Source organism: Gallus gallus, chromosome 3 (assembly GCF_016699485.2).
Source record: "Gallus gallus isolate bGalGal1 chromosome 3, bGalGal1.mat.broiler.GRCg7b, whole genome shotgun sequence".
Taxonomy (NCBI): domain Eukaryota; kingdom Metazoa; phylum Chordata; class Aves; order Galliformes; family Phasianidae; genus Gallus; species Gallus gallus.
The window spans coordinates 2,807,321-2,823,958 of NC_052534.1; the positions used below are offsets into that span (position 1 = coordinate 2,807,321).

Sequence of the window (16,638 nt, forward strand, 5' to 3'; positions counted from 1 at the left end):
TGCTCAGGGCACACCATTGTTGGCTATGCTCTGTAAAAAGTTCCAGACTTGCTTGAGTCAGCTTCTTTCCATTAATGCAGACAGGGTTTTGACAGACAAAGATAAACCAGAAAGATTCTAATGCCTTCAAGACAAGATTTAGACCATGTTTTAAAGAAATCAGTTACTAACTTTTTTAAAAAAGTTTTATTTTATATAAAGTATTTACAAAATAGCAACACAATTCACTTTCTAAAAATGCATATTTTTATCACTTTTGCCAAGCAGGAATATAACAAAATCCCCTACTGACTGTGTCTCAGGCACATAGCTGCTGTTATGGTGCCTGGCCCTGCTTTGCTGCTCTCATCTAAGAATTCTGTCTCCTCTATCATTCAGCAGATAGCAGAAATGATGGCATCAATTTAGAATCATTCAACAGAATGTCTAATGGGAATTTTCCTTCACTAAGTTCTTCCCTGATTGAACTTAACTTCCATCAAGAGTAAAATCCTCTTGCAGGTAACCTGCAGAAGGGCAGCTGGCTGCTGTCAGATGTTTTCTGCAGACTACTTGCTAGGATTGGACCACTCCTGTGAATATTTGAATATTTACAGGTTTGTAAAATGTTACTACTTTGAAATTAAAATTTTCCATAGAAGTTTTGTTAACTGCAGTCAACTGAAAGTAACTGAAGTCAGCTGTTTTGTTGGAAGAGATCCTTAAAGGCCACTGAGTCCAACTCCCCTGCAATGAACAGGGGCATTTACAGATAGATCAGGTTACCCAGAGCCCCATCCAAGTTGACCGTGTCTCCAGAGGCTGGGCATCCACAACATCACTAGGCAACCTGTTTCCATGCCTCACCACCCCTAAAGGAAAAAAACTCCTCCTCTGTTTTAGTTTGAATCCATTTCTCCTTGTCCTGTCACAACAGAACATGCTGAAGAGTCTGTCCCTTTCTTTCTAATAGTTCCACTTTAGATACTGAAAGGCCACTCTTTCTGAGGCCTTCTCCAGGTTGAACAGCCCCAACTCTCTCAGGCTGTCCTCATTTTTGTGGTCCTTCTGTGAACTCACTCTAAAAGGTCCATCACTTCCCTTCGCTCCACTGGTCGTGCTGCTTTTGATGCAGCCCAGAATATGGTTGGCTTCCTGGGCTGTGACGGCACAGTGCTGGCTCATGTCCAGCTGCCATCCACCAGTAACCCCAAGTTCTTTTCAGCAGGGCTGTGCTCTATCCTTTTGTCACGTAGCTTGTATTGATTGTGGGAGTTGCCACAACCCAAGAACAAGACTTTGCATTTGGATTTATTGAACTTCATGAGGTTCTCCTGGGCCCACTGCTTGAGCCTGTCTAGGTCTCTCTGGGTGGCATCTCGTCCCTCAGGTGTTGACTGAACTACGCATCTACAAGTAAGACAAACTGGTGGGGCAGTCTAAAATCATAAGCTAACCATTGCAGAACTGCCTGCCAGACGTCTCCTTGAGGCCAGCAATCAGGCTGCTGTCTTCTCAATCTAAACGGATGTTGCAGAATTCCCAAAAGGTTGAGTTCTTCATAAATCATGCATTGTAATCTATAGAGATTATAAGCAAACTGAAAATCTAATCAAAGTAAAGTGATGATTCATAGGAAGCATGACTAGCTTCAATAAACATGATGGTCAAAAATTTAATAACCTCTGTATTAAATTCGCCAACTGGTACCATTCCAAATAAACCTAAGTGGAGTATTGAGATGCTCAGCATCTTTTAACATCAGGTTCCAAAAATGTCAAATAATTAAATGAATTGGCAAGTAATAAATTAAAGATTGACTAGCTTAATTCACCTGTCTTTATCATTAATTAGTTTTCACTTATTTTCTCATATTTGCATCATGGGAAGCAGTAACTCTAAGCATCCCTCTATTTATATAATGAAGCATGGAAAACTTCATCAAGCAGCATCATTTTCAGTAAAAAGGGAATACAGACCTGAAAGGTAAATACAGTCATCAAGCAAAAAAAAAAAAAAAAAAAAAAAAAACCAGTAAAAACCAGTAATATGCGCAGACGTTAATGTGTCAAATGCAGTAGTATCACAATTATTTAATGTATGAAAAATTAGTAAAGTCATAGCTCATTACCTTTGTATCCTTGCTCAGTCTCTCTGAGATCAATTTTAGTAATTGGTTTGAAATCAGTGTCCCATAACCGAATGCAACCATCTCTCCCTCCAGTAGCAAAACCTTCCTCACAAGCATACATACTAAAAATTCCAGCCTGTTAACCAATATTATAACAAGTTTTAATGTCCTTTACAACTGATTAAAACACACAAAGCAAATGTTTTTGAAAAGACTCTTGTTAAAGGCTAGAAACAGCTAGGCAGCATAGTGTTGTCCATCCAGAAAGCAAGCCAGCAAACATAGAGGTACACTTTTATTTCAAGTGCTCTCACCTCAAATGATTTATTTAGAAGTTTTCATACAAATAATAGTGATATAACCCACTTGCAGAACTTTAAATTTGGATTAGTTAATGTTATCATAGGAACAATTAAGCAAATAATAGAACACTTAAAATAAACAGTTACCCATAATAAAGAAAACCAAGCAAACAAGCCATACAAATATTCTTACAGGTGTGGAGATGATAGAGACATTCTTTCATGAATTTAGTGCAGACATCATTTGGAATCTAATAGGAACTGAAAGATTGTCAATTCATTCTCCTTGTTGAAAGAAAAGGTTCTATTACAGATTGAATTCCTTCATTTTTGAAAACACTTCATTATTGATGACTGTGCTATGCTATATTGGAATAGATCATGGAACACATGCTGAATCAGTATGCTATTATGAGGAAGACCTCTCAGCTAAAAGATAAGTTCAACATTACAGAAATTAATACAATGAAAGAGAAAACCTCTGATTTCAAAGTGGCCTTGTTCAATGTCTTAATGAATATTTACATAGAGGTTACAAAGTGAGCAGGAGAATATGAATTAGCCATGGAGAAACTCCATCATGTATAAGAATGAAACAGAACATATTGTGTAGAAAGAGAGAGAATTTATTTTTTCCAATGAATCCATATATAAACTTAAGTGTACTACAAGGAGTTATTGTTTAGCTCAGAGATTTCCATGTTATTGACGTTGTGCATAATCACAACCTGGCAATTACATGGTAGTTCTGCAGGTAAGAGGTGTCACTGACTTCAGTCAGACTGCTTTTACAAACTAGGGATTACTTCTATAAATAACAATTACTCTACCAGACACTCGTTCCTAATGAGAAAAGTTGCTATGAATCTTGACGCACTGCTAATATAATGAATTTGGAGATAGAAAAAAAAACAACACCTTGTGCTTGCAGACATGGAAATCCTACTGTGCCTTTAGTGCAGCAACAATAGAGACATGTATTTTTGATGTTAATTCAAGTGGTTAGAAATCCAGCACAAACCTATACATTCCCTTCTCTCTCTGTAATTTTAAGGGCTCCACATTAGGGGGTGTTATTATGAAAGGAGTAAGCTGCCTCTGGAATATGGTCAGAGTGCACTCAGATTAAAATGGTCTACTCCACAGTGAGGCTTCTGCAAAGAATCAATCTTGGACATTGGGAATTTTACTGGTAAAATTAATTTTAAATAAGATCATTTGGTTACAATATATTTTTATTTAATCTGACCATACCTGAAGCTATAACCTGTGAAACTTTAGAAACTTTGCTTTAGATTTAGTCTGCTTGGTTAAATCTGTGCTAACAATATCTGTTCTGTCAATATCAGTTCAGCAGCTAGCATCTGCTGACAAAGCATAAACAAAGTACAAAATTGAAGATAAGATCTTAACTCATGAACTGCCTTCAACACCCTTCTGACCTGAAATAAAAGGTCTTCAATAAAATTTTCAAGCCAATGAAGAAGTCATTTCAGAAATTGAATTAAAAATACAACTTACACTATGTGCTCCTTGAATTGTGCGAACTAAGTTTAGCCCTTTCCAAACATAGATGTCTCCATTTAAAGCACCGGAGTATGTGATGTCTTCTTTTGCACATGCTAAACAAAGGATAGTTTGCAGATCCCCTGTTTTACCAAATATTCCTCTCTTTGCTGTCAATGCATTTCCACACAGTGTCCAAAACTGAAATGTAAATGGTCTTATTAGGAAGAATTTGTGCATTTCTTTTCATATTACCATGCAGATCTCACAGACATACATCCATACAAAACAATGTCAACAGTGTCACGAAGTAATAAAACAGTTAAGCTTCTGGATGAGCTGAACAAACATTTCTGCCCTTCCCCAGTGCACTGAAACAAATATGCACCTCAAAACTACATTTACAGATATTTGATGGAAAACTGCAAACACCTGTACCTGAAACTGAACTTGCTCTGGGTATGAAGTCATGGGATTTTCTAGCTGCGTAATAGTGACTTTCTTCAATTTTACAAAGACACAGCAGTGCTGTGCAAAGATTAACTGAGGAAAAGGAAAGGAGCAAGAGGACACAAACATAGTAGAAGGCCATCCTTAGGGCTGGGCTAAAAAAATCATAGAATCATGGAATTGTACTTTTTTTCTTTTGGAATCAGTATTGAGTGCAATTTTTTTCTTTTTTCTTTTTTTTTCCCTAGATAGACATAATTTGTATCAAGGAGAGGGAGTAATTAGTGTGCACACAGCTCCCGCTCAAGGATCAGACCTCCTGGGGACTATAAAGTGGATTACAAATAGATGTGTACAAGAAGTGCTGAAATACTCAGGCCTGGCAGCACATGCAGTAATGGGTATTTATGTTCAGTGGTTCAGTGGTTTATTTCACAATAAAGAGATACTTTGAGAGACTGGACAGTATGCTGAGGTGTCTGATACAGGAGCATAATGCCTATCTCACTTCATATGCCTACATCTTTTTTGCGGTAAAAAACAATTTTCATGTCTTTTTCCTTGTTCTTGCTCCCCTAAGTTTCCCATAAAGCTAAACTCCAGAAGATCTTTGTATCAAGGATTTTTATTTCAAATCTTTCGCTATTTCTAATTCAATTATTTTTCCCATTGCCTGTTAACATAAGTAAAGAGAGCAGGGCAGCATTAGAAAGCAGGTAGAGCACGGAAGGCTTAGCTCCTAAGCCTTATCACAGCTTTTAATTTTTGTTTACCCAGTAGACTCAGTACAAATGAAATGCTAAAGGAAGAAACAGCATTATTCCTAACTACTAGTCCCATTCTCAGAGTGCTACAATTGCTTTAGAGCTGTTCTTATCCTTTTCTGCAAGTTGATTATCATATTTCCACAGGCATATAATGACCAACAACTACGTAGAGTGTTGCCTGAGGATCATTGAAGGGGAATATCTAATCAGAAAGCATTCCAACTCACTCCCCCACTCCCTCTTTTTTTTTTTTTCTTTTTTTGGCATACTTCTATCCACATGCATACTTTGCTGGTATTAAGCACGTTTGGGGCAATTATGGCCAATTTAAACAGAACACAGGTGCCAAATAAAGACAGGTTTTGGAAAACAGCTTGCAGAATACAACAGATGGTATCACTTCTGCCAAAACCACCCACAGTTTGAAAGCAGTGGTGGTTTCAAGGGCAAAAGCTTCTCAGTAACTTGAACTAGAGATATTAGCTGGTTTCCTAAACTTCTAGTTAAAGCTCTTCCCACCTCAGCCATGTGAAACAATTACCATCTGTTAGGAATGCGTTTGATGAGACTTGAGGAAAAAAAAAAATTGCAGGGAGCATTAGCAAATGAGAATTTCTAAGTTTTTTATAAGTGTTGGAATGCCAACTCTGGAAAAGATGAATTAGAGGGACCAAATAGTCAGATCCTAGAGTTTTAATCTGATCATCTCCATAGGGATTGCATACCTTCCCTACAGCATCACTACAGTTGCTGGTAGCACAATAGGTCAAACAGAAATTCATTCAATTCATACTTCTTAGTTACTCCTCCACCAGTCCAGTGACCCCTTGTGACGCTCAACAAGTGAAATCACTAAAGACTTTCACAGACAGAGAGAAGGAAATCCCAAAATTAGAAGTATATAATGATGCAAACTACTTCGTGCTTTGCTTGATAAGTTGCATCTTATTCACCACTTAATGTCTAAACTGGCTTCCAACAAAAAATTTTGGTTGAATGTTCACAGATTAAAAAAAGAAAAATGGAAAATCTCCTATATTTAAAGCCTCATCATTTAACAGGAAAAACTTTTTTCACAATGGCTATTTACTTAAAAACAAAAGTAACAACAACAAAAGATATTTACCTTTATGTGTTTTACTCCACAGCTGACAATTCTGTTTGGTTGATATTGATCCCAGGAAATATCAAATATCTGTTAAGAAAAACAGTAAGCTGATTCTTTTAATTATACAGTAATTGAATCTAGACTCAGTTTGCTTTTACTAATTTTTAGGCATAATTTCTGTTGTAACGTATTGCTAAAAATGAAAGCACAATATTTAGGTAAAACTGGAGCTCTTTATATAAAGACTATGGCCATCTCACCCAGCTCTGTCAAAACACCTCTTTCCTGTCTTCAAACTAGGAATCTATTCCAGATCTGAGATATTCCTGAATAAATAGTATTAACAGTCTCAAATAAAATAGGAATCACGTGGTGAGCCAATGTTCCTTAAGTTTAGAGATGAAAGAATGGTGCATTTATCTTTGCTTATTATTTTATGTAAAAGGTACAGTAGGTAATTTAAGCTGATCACATTTTGTCACTCCAGTGACAAAATGAGGTATCATTCACTTGATCATCTACAGAAATATAACTGCATTAATCATGTTGATTATTGTTAAATTTATAACAACATGCATCAAAAAATTAAGCATCAGGTCCTATGCCCCTTATCAGAAAAAATTTACAGAGTACTCTATAAGTATGAGGTTATGTCAAATGAAAAAAACTGCATGAAGTTTGGAAATAAGAAGTTTCCACTTCAGCCCAGATTTTCACCAGTATGCCATTTTTAGAATTTTCATCTCTGGCATTCAGCTTCTCAAAGTCCAAGCTGAATACCAATGATGTTACCACAATCATGAATTACTACAGGAAACCTACATCTGTAGCTAAAGACAATGGGTCTTCTTGCTACTGTCAGCTCTTCAGATGTTAATACGTACATCTTATGAAAACTTACAGCACCCTACAGGAATTTATCCTAAGCAAACCCATCATTCATTTTATACTCTAGAAAGTGTTGCCATCCTACAAAATATTTATCTTCTTTACAAAATCATCACTTACAGTAGTTCAAGTACTCTGTATTATGTCAAACACAAGATATTTTATTTTAGAAGTGCTGTATGATTCCAGCACACTAAATCAATATAATTTGTGGTGTTAATAGATACGTATTCTTTCCCACTCCCTCTTCAATGAAAAATCTGCTTTTTCTGGTTATGAAAGTCTAAGGAGACAAAGATTTTAGTACTTCTTGCCTGTCCTGGAGTCTTCTGCTAATTCAAAACCTGATCTTGTGCCTAGTGAGGTGGGCAGCACAAGATGGTAGCAAAACTTCCACTGGCATAACTGGGAAGTGAATCAGTTCTGAAAGAAGAACTTTGAATAAAGACTAAGAGTCTGCTGTGGTGTGAATATTTTAAGTAAAAATGAACTACCAGATTGAGGGTGGTGGGGTACTGACACAGAGAAGTTGTGAATGCCCCGTCCCTGGAAATGTTTAAGGCTAGGCTGGATGAGGATTTGAGCAATACAGCCCAGTGTGAGGTGTCCCTGTCCATGGCAGGAGATTGGAACTAGATGAGTTTTAAGGTCCCTTCATAGACAGACCTTTCTGTGATTCCATAGTTTATCCAGATGATACATAAGATGCAGATAGACTATATGTTCACATATACTAGAAGAAAGGGTTTAGTCTGCTGCTCTGCTTCTATATATTTTACCATATATGAATACTCTCCCATAGGTAGTAAAACTTTCTAATATTTCAATATGAAAGCATTCTAACTTGTTATAATTTCATAATATGCTTAAGAAAAAAACTGTCAGAACGTTTCCAAAACTTAACATATGCATGCTTATATGATTTATTTTGCTCATGCTAAACTTGTTTAAACATTTTGTAATCCTGAACAATATTCTAAACTCAGACCTGCTCATTTCTGTTATTTGTTGAGGTTATTCTGGTTCTTTGCTTGAAGTTAAGATATAACAGAAATATTTATCCTAACCATAGTTCACCTGCAGGTAACTACGTTAAGCAAAAATGAAAAGGAAATAATTAAACTTTCCCTCAGGATAAAATGTGTTTTTGATGCATTTGGAAAGAGCATTATCTTTGTCCACGAGCTAGCATTTCATATCTCATATAAATGGCTATAAATCATCCTCATCAGTGTGTAATTACAAAGTATTTCCTCCCTAGGCAAGACAGCCAGCTCAAGAATACATCATGTGCTAACACAGTTCTTTGTGTTTTGTCTGGTATAATGAGAAGAAAGAAATACCTTGTTCAGTATTTTAAAAGCTACACAGAATGATCAAAATTACCTCTGTGTTAACTTTTTATAAACAAAAAATAATAAGTATTAAAATTAAGTATTTTTCAATACACTTACCCTGTCTGAATGGCCTGTAGCTGCTGCCAGTAGTTTTCCTCTCTTCCAGTCCCAAATACACACTGTATTTTTGGCATCCAGTCCCACTGAAGCTAAACGCTAAGGAAAAACAATAGTAATCTAGTTAACAGTCAACTCAAAGATCAGTTTACTGTACCGTACAAATAGAGTTTTCTACATGTGACTTGTGATTGAACCACATCGCTAAAGGCATCGTCAAGATATTTCTGTTAATCATCTGCTCGCTGGAGAAAGCACTGGAACGCCTAATCTATTCTAAAGAGTTAGGTTTTAATTTCAGGTTACTGATGTCTCAAATATAATTACAAAAGGACTGAAATGCTGAGCACTACACTCTGGCATTCTGATCTATTAACCTGATAGTAAAAATGAATGGGAAATAGAAGCTCTCACTATCCCCAAAAACATGTTTGTTCATTATGTTAATTTTGTTGAGGTTTAGAATCTGAAGTGGATATGCTTTCAATAACTGCCTTTTATATTAATTAGTATATCAGACAATCTCCCAGTGATTGTGCTCATTATGTCCAACTTTACATGATTTCCATCAGTTTCCTATTAGGTGAGCAATCTTTGACTGATGGACCAGAGACTGTTGTGATCTATAACTGCATGAAGACTAAATTGGTACCACATGTACTGCAACTGGATATGATACAATATAACATATATTGGACAGAGATACATAATAGATATGTCCAACATACATTAATAAAGGGAACATGCCTAAGTAACTTGCAGTGTGGGAAGAGACTGAGAGAGACACTTTTCATGGGAAACAACCACCTATCTTGGTAACATGATTTGGTAACATTCACATCCGTTGTGTCCCTTATTCTTCTCATTGCCCTATCTACAAACTTATTGAGAGTCTAAATGAAGCTCCTAAGCATTTTGCTCTGTTACAGGAAAGCTTGCATTTCAAGAACATGCAATAAATCAAACCTTATTTTGGCCTCAAATACAAAGAATAGCAGATGAATCATCTGATCCAAATGGACCTATGCTTCAGATTTGACATGAACCAGATTGTTCCTTGAAGATTTGCTTAAAGATAGCTTGCAAACTGAATCTCAGCACTGAATGTTTCCTTCAATTACATGTCCATTATATTTGGCTTGGCTTTGCAGGAGGTAAATTGTTTAAAGTCTGGAAATTTCTGAGTTAATTCAAAAGAACTGCACCAGCAAAGACAACAAGAGCACTTTTACCAAAAATTCCTCTAAAATACTTTGTTAGAAAAAAATACAAATTGCTATAAGACTACCAATTACTATAGAGTTGAGTGAAATCAATATCCATAAAGAAACAGAACATTCCAGTTTTCATTCAGTAGTAAAATAAATCAGAGACAAGGTGCTCCATGCCTTTTCATGCCATTTTAAAGAGCAAAAACATAGTGTACACCTTTCATCTTAAGCGAGCCACTTCCAAAGGCCTCTGGCTTAAAGGCAGTAGGTACACATGCACCCTACACTATCGTCATAATAGCTACAGTTCTTTTATTTTAGAGTAATGAAATAGATCCCTTTTACATTTGGTTGCTTGGGAACTGACACAACATACATTTCAACCTCATGTAACAGCTGAATTCTGCATACTGAGTAATGCATAAACCAAGCAAGTTCCACCAGCAAGTATACTAAGTAATATGACAAAAATTATATATATATGTTTTTTTCCAGACTACTTCTTATATTGTCTTTCACTGATAGAAAAAAAAAAAATCCTGAGGCTCTGTTAAACCTATCTGTGTGAAAATCTATCAGAAGCATTTTAGTATAGATTTTAGTATAATATATTTCACCAAAATCTGTTTGGTGTCTACCCACATATGAGCCTTTGAAACAGGAAAGGTAGGTACTGAATCTGTTCATTTAACCTTGGTCAACGTACTTCATTATTAGATGCATGGTAATGAAGGGAAAATAGAATATAGGAAAGAACAAACACACTCCTGCCACTCACCAAGATCAAAATATTTATGCATTTGAGAAAGGACTATTATTGTAGCATATGTTTTACTTGCTCTTGAGTAATCTCCATCTACCCAGGAGGTTGGTTGGACGTACTGATCAAAACACAAGATATTTTTCCATGGCACCATCACCGATTCCAACATTTTCTCACCTTTTTTATACTGTTCTCTTCACCATGGAAACCATGGCAGTACTTACAGTATCTTTTAGATTTATGATTTTGACAACAACAGACTTGATCTCCCAGTCAAGAAATTACCATTAGTGGGGTAGATGGACAGTGACATTTCTAGAGTACGTTAGCTAATGTTTTATATATTCTTTTTTCCTTTAGGTCTCTTGAGAAAGGTCTCCTGCTGGCAGAAGAGTGATAAATACTGAATTTCCTTTTAGGTTAAAATGCTTCTATTTTTAGTACTCCTTTTGGAATGGAATTTGATAGCATCCTGCTCAGAGAATACACAGAATCACTAGAAGAAAATAATCTGCCAAGTACCTTATGCACATAATTAAACAATTATTTTTAAGACTACACAGATTTAGAAGATCTGGCTGAAGAAGCCTACTGCAACCTTTCACCAAATTCAGAAATGCACACAAGCCCTCCTTACTCTTTTTAAAGGAAGCCCACAAAAGAGGTCCTTAGAAAACAACCTAGAACAGAAATTGAAATGAGTAACATTAGAGAAACTCTTCAATAAAAAAGACATCAGCTTTGTAGGTAATTCTGTGAAGGGCAGATGTTAGTGCTCTTAAGCTCTAGCTAGTTCCTGGTTCAGCAGAATAAATTTTCAATCATAGGCAAACTGACAGCTCTTCATGAAACATTTGAACAATGTCCAGCTTCCCTCCAAACAAATGTCATCTCCCAGTCATACAGAAAAATCACAAACTAAAATAAGTATTTTTCAATAGCAACTGCTCTGCTAGAAATTTAACTCCCTTCAGTACTTTTAAAATGCAACATTAATTACAGAGAATGTTAACAGAAAATTTCCTTAAAATACATTCATCTTCAAACTTCAAATTTCAAATCCTTATTGAAAGTACATAAAATAAAGGAAGCTATCCTTGGAAGCTGCTTATTGATCTCTGTATATCAGAAAAGCCAATAAACACTGTCTACTCTCCGTTACTCAGTTTGTGGTTAATTACACCAGGGAAGAACTGCAGAGACACCTAAGCTGTCTCCATGCAGTGCCAGCTGGGAATAAGTCCAGCAGGGAGTAATGTTTCAGCATTAACTCATTTGAATGCTTGAAAACACCCCAGAGTTTCCGATACAAAAAAGAGCTAATTTAATCAGCTGAAATATAAATGCAGTGTCACTATTCTGGGACCTACACTAAATTCTCATATTGGAGTTGTGCAGCTCACAGCACAGTGGTTGACCTCGGAACCAGAAGCTGCACGCAGCAGAGTGGGAGGAAGCAGAGTTGTCTTCATGGGAACTGGGCACAGGTAGAGAAGCAGAATTACCTGGGCTTTTCTTCAGCCAATAGTTATTTTAAAAGTGGAAAATAGCAGGTATTTGAGAAAATAATATATATGGATACAATATATATATATATATATATAATATATATATATATAATTATTTATATAATATATATAATTGTAATAATTATATATATTATATTATATATCTATATTATATAATAATTATATATTATTATGTTATGATTTAATTTTTGTTTGTTTTGAGGCTAAGATATCCATCTTTCTAGGACAGAAATAGACATTCTATGTAAACGAATGAAATGTACGTAGTCGAAGGAAAGATATGAGCAATGTACATGAAGCCCATTTTGTCCTGTTAAAAGATGCCATCTCCCTCAGGTGGCTGTGCTGACTAAGTAAACTGGAACTGGTAGCAGCTCTGAATTCCACATACTCAAAGTCTTCTGTCAAAGCTCTTTAATTTTGGCTCAGCACAGCACCTTCTTTTGTAAAAGAAGCAGAAAGAGCAGTAAAAGCCAAGATACATCATCCATATTTATGTTTTCCAGCATTGGTCTTTCTCCAGATATAAATGCATTCTGTGCAAATCTTCATTTCCAGAATATCTGAAACTTCTCCAACATTTCTGGAAACAGAATGTCACTGTTTTGCAAAGTCAACACACCAATAAATTCAGTTTTTAATTACAACTAGGCACCAAGCAGGATTTTCAGAAGAGTCTCCATCTTTAATTCATATGGACTGGGCTTATCCTTATAAGATGCTTAAGCAGGGATTTAAACCTTTATAAAGGTTTACCCACCATTCTCATGAAGTTAAAAACAAGAGAAAATTTTAAGAATACTTATTTCTGAATTAAAATCATGTTAAGGTTATTATAGCACTCAAAATTTTCTTCTGGTGATTTGAGGATGCTCTCATTTGATTTTTTCTATTGCACATTTCCTAGGAACATCTTTTTCTTTAATTAGAGTTGCCACATGAGATTTCAGAGAAAATGGCTTTACTTTAAAAAAAAAATATTGGAAGGAGATAGTTGAAAACTAAGCTTAAAATAGAAAGCTACCTCCAATTTCTAATAAAGAAATACATGCCACAGTGCTGCCTAGTAACGCTTTTTGAATATGTTAAAGGTAATTGCTTGAGTTAGTGAACTTTGACTCACACTGATCTTTAAACTGAATATACACAAGTTAATGCACAATAGAAAGTACATTTGTTTCGTATGAGAACATTTTTAGGCATTGTATGTCTGGTTTTCACCTCAGAAAGAGGAATAAAACCACTCTGTGATCAGCCGAAGAACAATTAGGCATATGATAGTAAAGCACTTCTCTACAGACACAAACTGTCTATGACATTATTTTAAGAAAAGCATTTAAAGGCAAATCTGTCCTTCTGGGATTTAATTCACTAGCAAACAAAGAAGATCTGTGCAAGAATCCAGGAATCAGCTTACTTTCTAACTAGTCCTAAAAATACTTTAGCTGCAAACTATAAAATATGACAACAGTGTTATACCAGAAAACTGTACATCGGTAAGGACAAAACTGAATGTGAAACACTTCTCAGTTTTACCCAAATCATTAATCAATTTTTCTCCCTTTTCAGTTACAATTCAATGTTTTTACTAATTCTCCTGCAGGGAAAAAAATTCAATGTGTTTAGATGTGAACAGTCCACCACTTACTCGTATTTTAATACTGCCTCAAAATATCACACAATCATATAACATACTGTGTCCTAACCCCCTTATTCAATTAAACTGGGCACCCTAGCCAACTTACTGGAGTCTCCCTGCCAAAAGAGCTGCAGGATTGTAAGGACTCTGCCAGGAAATGGTCTCTTGAACAGCAAGTGATAAGTATGTAGTGAGGCTATTACATTTGAGATGAGGAGGGCTGTTTCTTTTATAGACAATTGTTCAGTAACTAATGAGTCTACATGAATTGAATTCGTGGTGAGATTTTGGTTTTTGAAAGAGCTCTCAGTCCTTGCATTAAAAAAAATTAATCATAATAGTAGTTTAAGTACCACAGCCATACAGCTACCTATACATATAAAATATTTCAATGTATCATCTCTTGTAGTCAGAGGTCAAACTAAATTGAAAACATTGAAAAAGAAGATATACAAACCTGGCCATCAGAATCAAAAGCTAAGCAGGCAACTCCATGTGTATGCGCATCCTTAAGAACAGAAACAGTCTGTACGCGGTAAGAATCCCAAACGCAAATGTAAGGGTCCTTTCCAACCTGCCCTGTAGCTACTAAGGTTTTATCTGGGTGAACTGCAAGGCTGAAAGAGAATACAGTTTAAGTTACAACAGATTTTCTCAATAGAGTAAAAAATGTAAGCATGAAACTGAAAATTTTTTTTTTCTTAGTTTTCATAAATCAGCTCCTTTCGATTTATTGGAATGATCATATCAAATGCCATAAAAACTTACTGCATCCCATTATTTCCTCCTGCTTTAAAAAAATTGCTTGAGACTTACATGGTGGTTGCAGAATACAACTTACCATGTAATAATATTTTAACTAGAAAATGTAAGAAAAGTACAATCCGAACATTTTTATATGGGCTTTTATTTATATGTATTTTCAGATATGCTTTTAGTTACTGCTGCCTGAGAAAAGGCAAAACTTACTGTTTCCTTGTTAGTTTATCTCATTTTTCTTTATCAGCCAATCAGAAATAGCACATTGCACAAAAACCTTCACTTCAAATAGGATTTCTATTACTTAAATCTGGACAAATGCTAAAGTTTCAAAAATCATTTCCTTGTTTCCAGTGATTTACTCCAATAGCATTCAATACAATTGCTTTCACTGACTTTATCTTTCACACACTGTTAAACATAGACCTCTCAACTTTTTTTATTTTCTGCAGTATTTGCACAGAGACACATTATTGCAAGCCACTCTAATGCAGGCTCTATTAGAAGAAATCAAAAACCATCTCTGTGCACATCTCTTCAGATATAGAAATCTCCACCAGACTGTCCACAGTATCTTTCTCTTCCATGCCCAAGTGTGAACTCCAATATTTACTTCCATACTGTGTTGGGGCACTTCTCTTAGATGTGAAACATATTCTGGAAAAAAAAAATGTATTTTACATTTTCCTTGTTACTTTTTTTTTTTTTTTTTTTTTTTTTTTTTTTTTTACATTTTCATTGTAACACAAAAAGACAGAAGGCCACCATTTAGCAAACTTTATCCCATAATAATAATAGAGCAATGTGGGCTATCAATAGCTGACACGGTACCAGAAACTGCTCTTTGCAATTATTCCAAGTTGTTGTCAAGCTGTCCTTCAGTCTTTGAGGAATTCACTTTGACAAAGCCCAGAAAATCTAGTTTGAAAATCTTGCCTGGAGAAGTTAATAATAAAAACCTCTCCCTAGGGTAACATGAATACAAAGACAGTTTTACACTGTTATCCAGGAAAGAAATTAGAATAATGTCTCATGTTAAGGAACAATTCTTGCAAAAAGAACAAGTTTAGCAGAACACTCAGTAAAAACTTTTTGTATCAATTCCCCTGCTTGCTCATTTTTTCCTTCTTCTCAGGCTTGGATTCTAAAGTTTGCTGCATGTCAGCTAGTTCACCTTAATTCTAAACCTATAAGGCAAATAAAGGGTAACTTCACCATACTTAAGATAGGACATTTACAATTAAGTTAAATTACTCTTCTTCAGTGATAAAACATAAAAACCAGATGGAAAAGATTAATTGAAGCAACTGCACAACTGCAGTTTAATTACATCTACCATTGGTCTGTACAATTTGCTTTTCACATACTAGATCTCCCCATGTTCAGCATTTCCATTCCTGGATGTATGAACAACGTACTTCCTACAACCTAAATATGCTGGTACCAAATGTATCTGTTATTCGTTTTATCCTTTTCATGTATGAAGTCACTAATGGCACATTAGGACCAAGTATCAGTTTTTGGCACCTAAGAAGTAGCCTGATTTTTCAGAACCGCTAAGGACATTCATTTCCTGCTCACAGCCTTTACAATAATGCACTACAACTGCCTACGTTCAGTCTGGCTGTTAAATAACCAAGGGTTCGTTTTTGGCAGACAGAATGGTGGCTTACAGAGTAAGGAAATGGAGTCTAAATTCAAGAACAATTCTTGGCGACTGTCTGAATACCTTCATACATGATAGCCTTCATACATAACTGCATGTGTAACTATTCAATCTGTTTGCAACACGGATTGCTTCCTGTCTCCAGATCAGAAGATCTCTAACTGTCATGGCTTCTCTGCCCTTCCACACTCTTTAAAAATGAGTATAAACTTCATTAATGGTTTTGTTTCCAGCATATAGGTGCGTATCTTCAATCTTTCTAAGCAAAGATCCTATATCTGAACTATTTATGATACCATATCACTCCACTGGAAAGTACTGAAATGATAATTGATGGAAGATAAAAATATGATTAGATTATGTATTCAAACAACAACAATTTATGGTAAAGAACAACACTGCTAGGGAATCTTTCCTGTTCCTTCCAATAGGAAGAACAGCTAGAAACAGAAAAGTCTTTCTTTTACAACCAGCCAATTTTCTGCA

General features: G+C 35.5%; 1 protein-coding gene across 5 annotated transcripts in view; it reads right to left on the bottom strand.

Moving 5' to 3' along the window:
• EML6 (EMAP like 6) overlaps nt 1–16,638 on the bottom strand; it is a 121,616-nt gene that overhangs the window by 69,485 nt on the left and 35,493 nt on the right. For 4 of the 5 annotated variants that reach the window (XR_005858416.2, XR_005858417.2, XM_046939333.1 and 1 more), the window contains 5 exons: nt 14,185–14,344; nt 8,586–8,684; nt 6,262–6,330; nt 3,934–4,119; nt 2,111–2,246 (listed from right to left, as the gene is read on the bottom strand). Coding sequence is in view for 3 of the 5 variants with exons in the window: in XM_046939333.1 (XP_046795289.1) it covers nt 2,111–2,246; nt 3,934–4,119; nt 6,262–6,330; nt 8,586–8,684; nt 14,185–14,344 (650 nt within the window). In the remaining 2 variants the exon portion in view is untranslated. The remainder of the gene's footprint in view (nt 1–2,110; nt 2,247–3,933; nt 4,120–6,261; nt 6,331–8,585; nt 8,685–14,184; nt 14,345–16,638) is intronic. The other variant, XM_040697749.2, reaches the window with a different exon arrangement.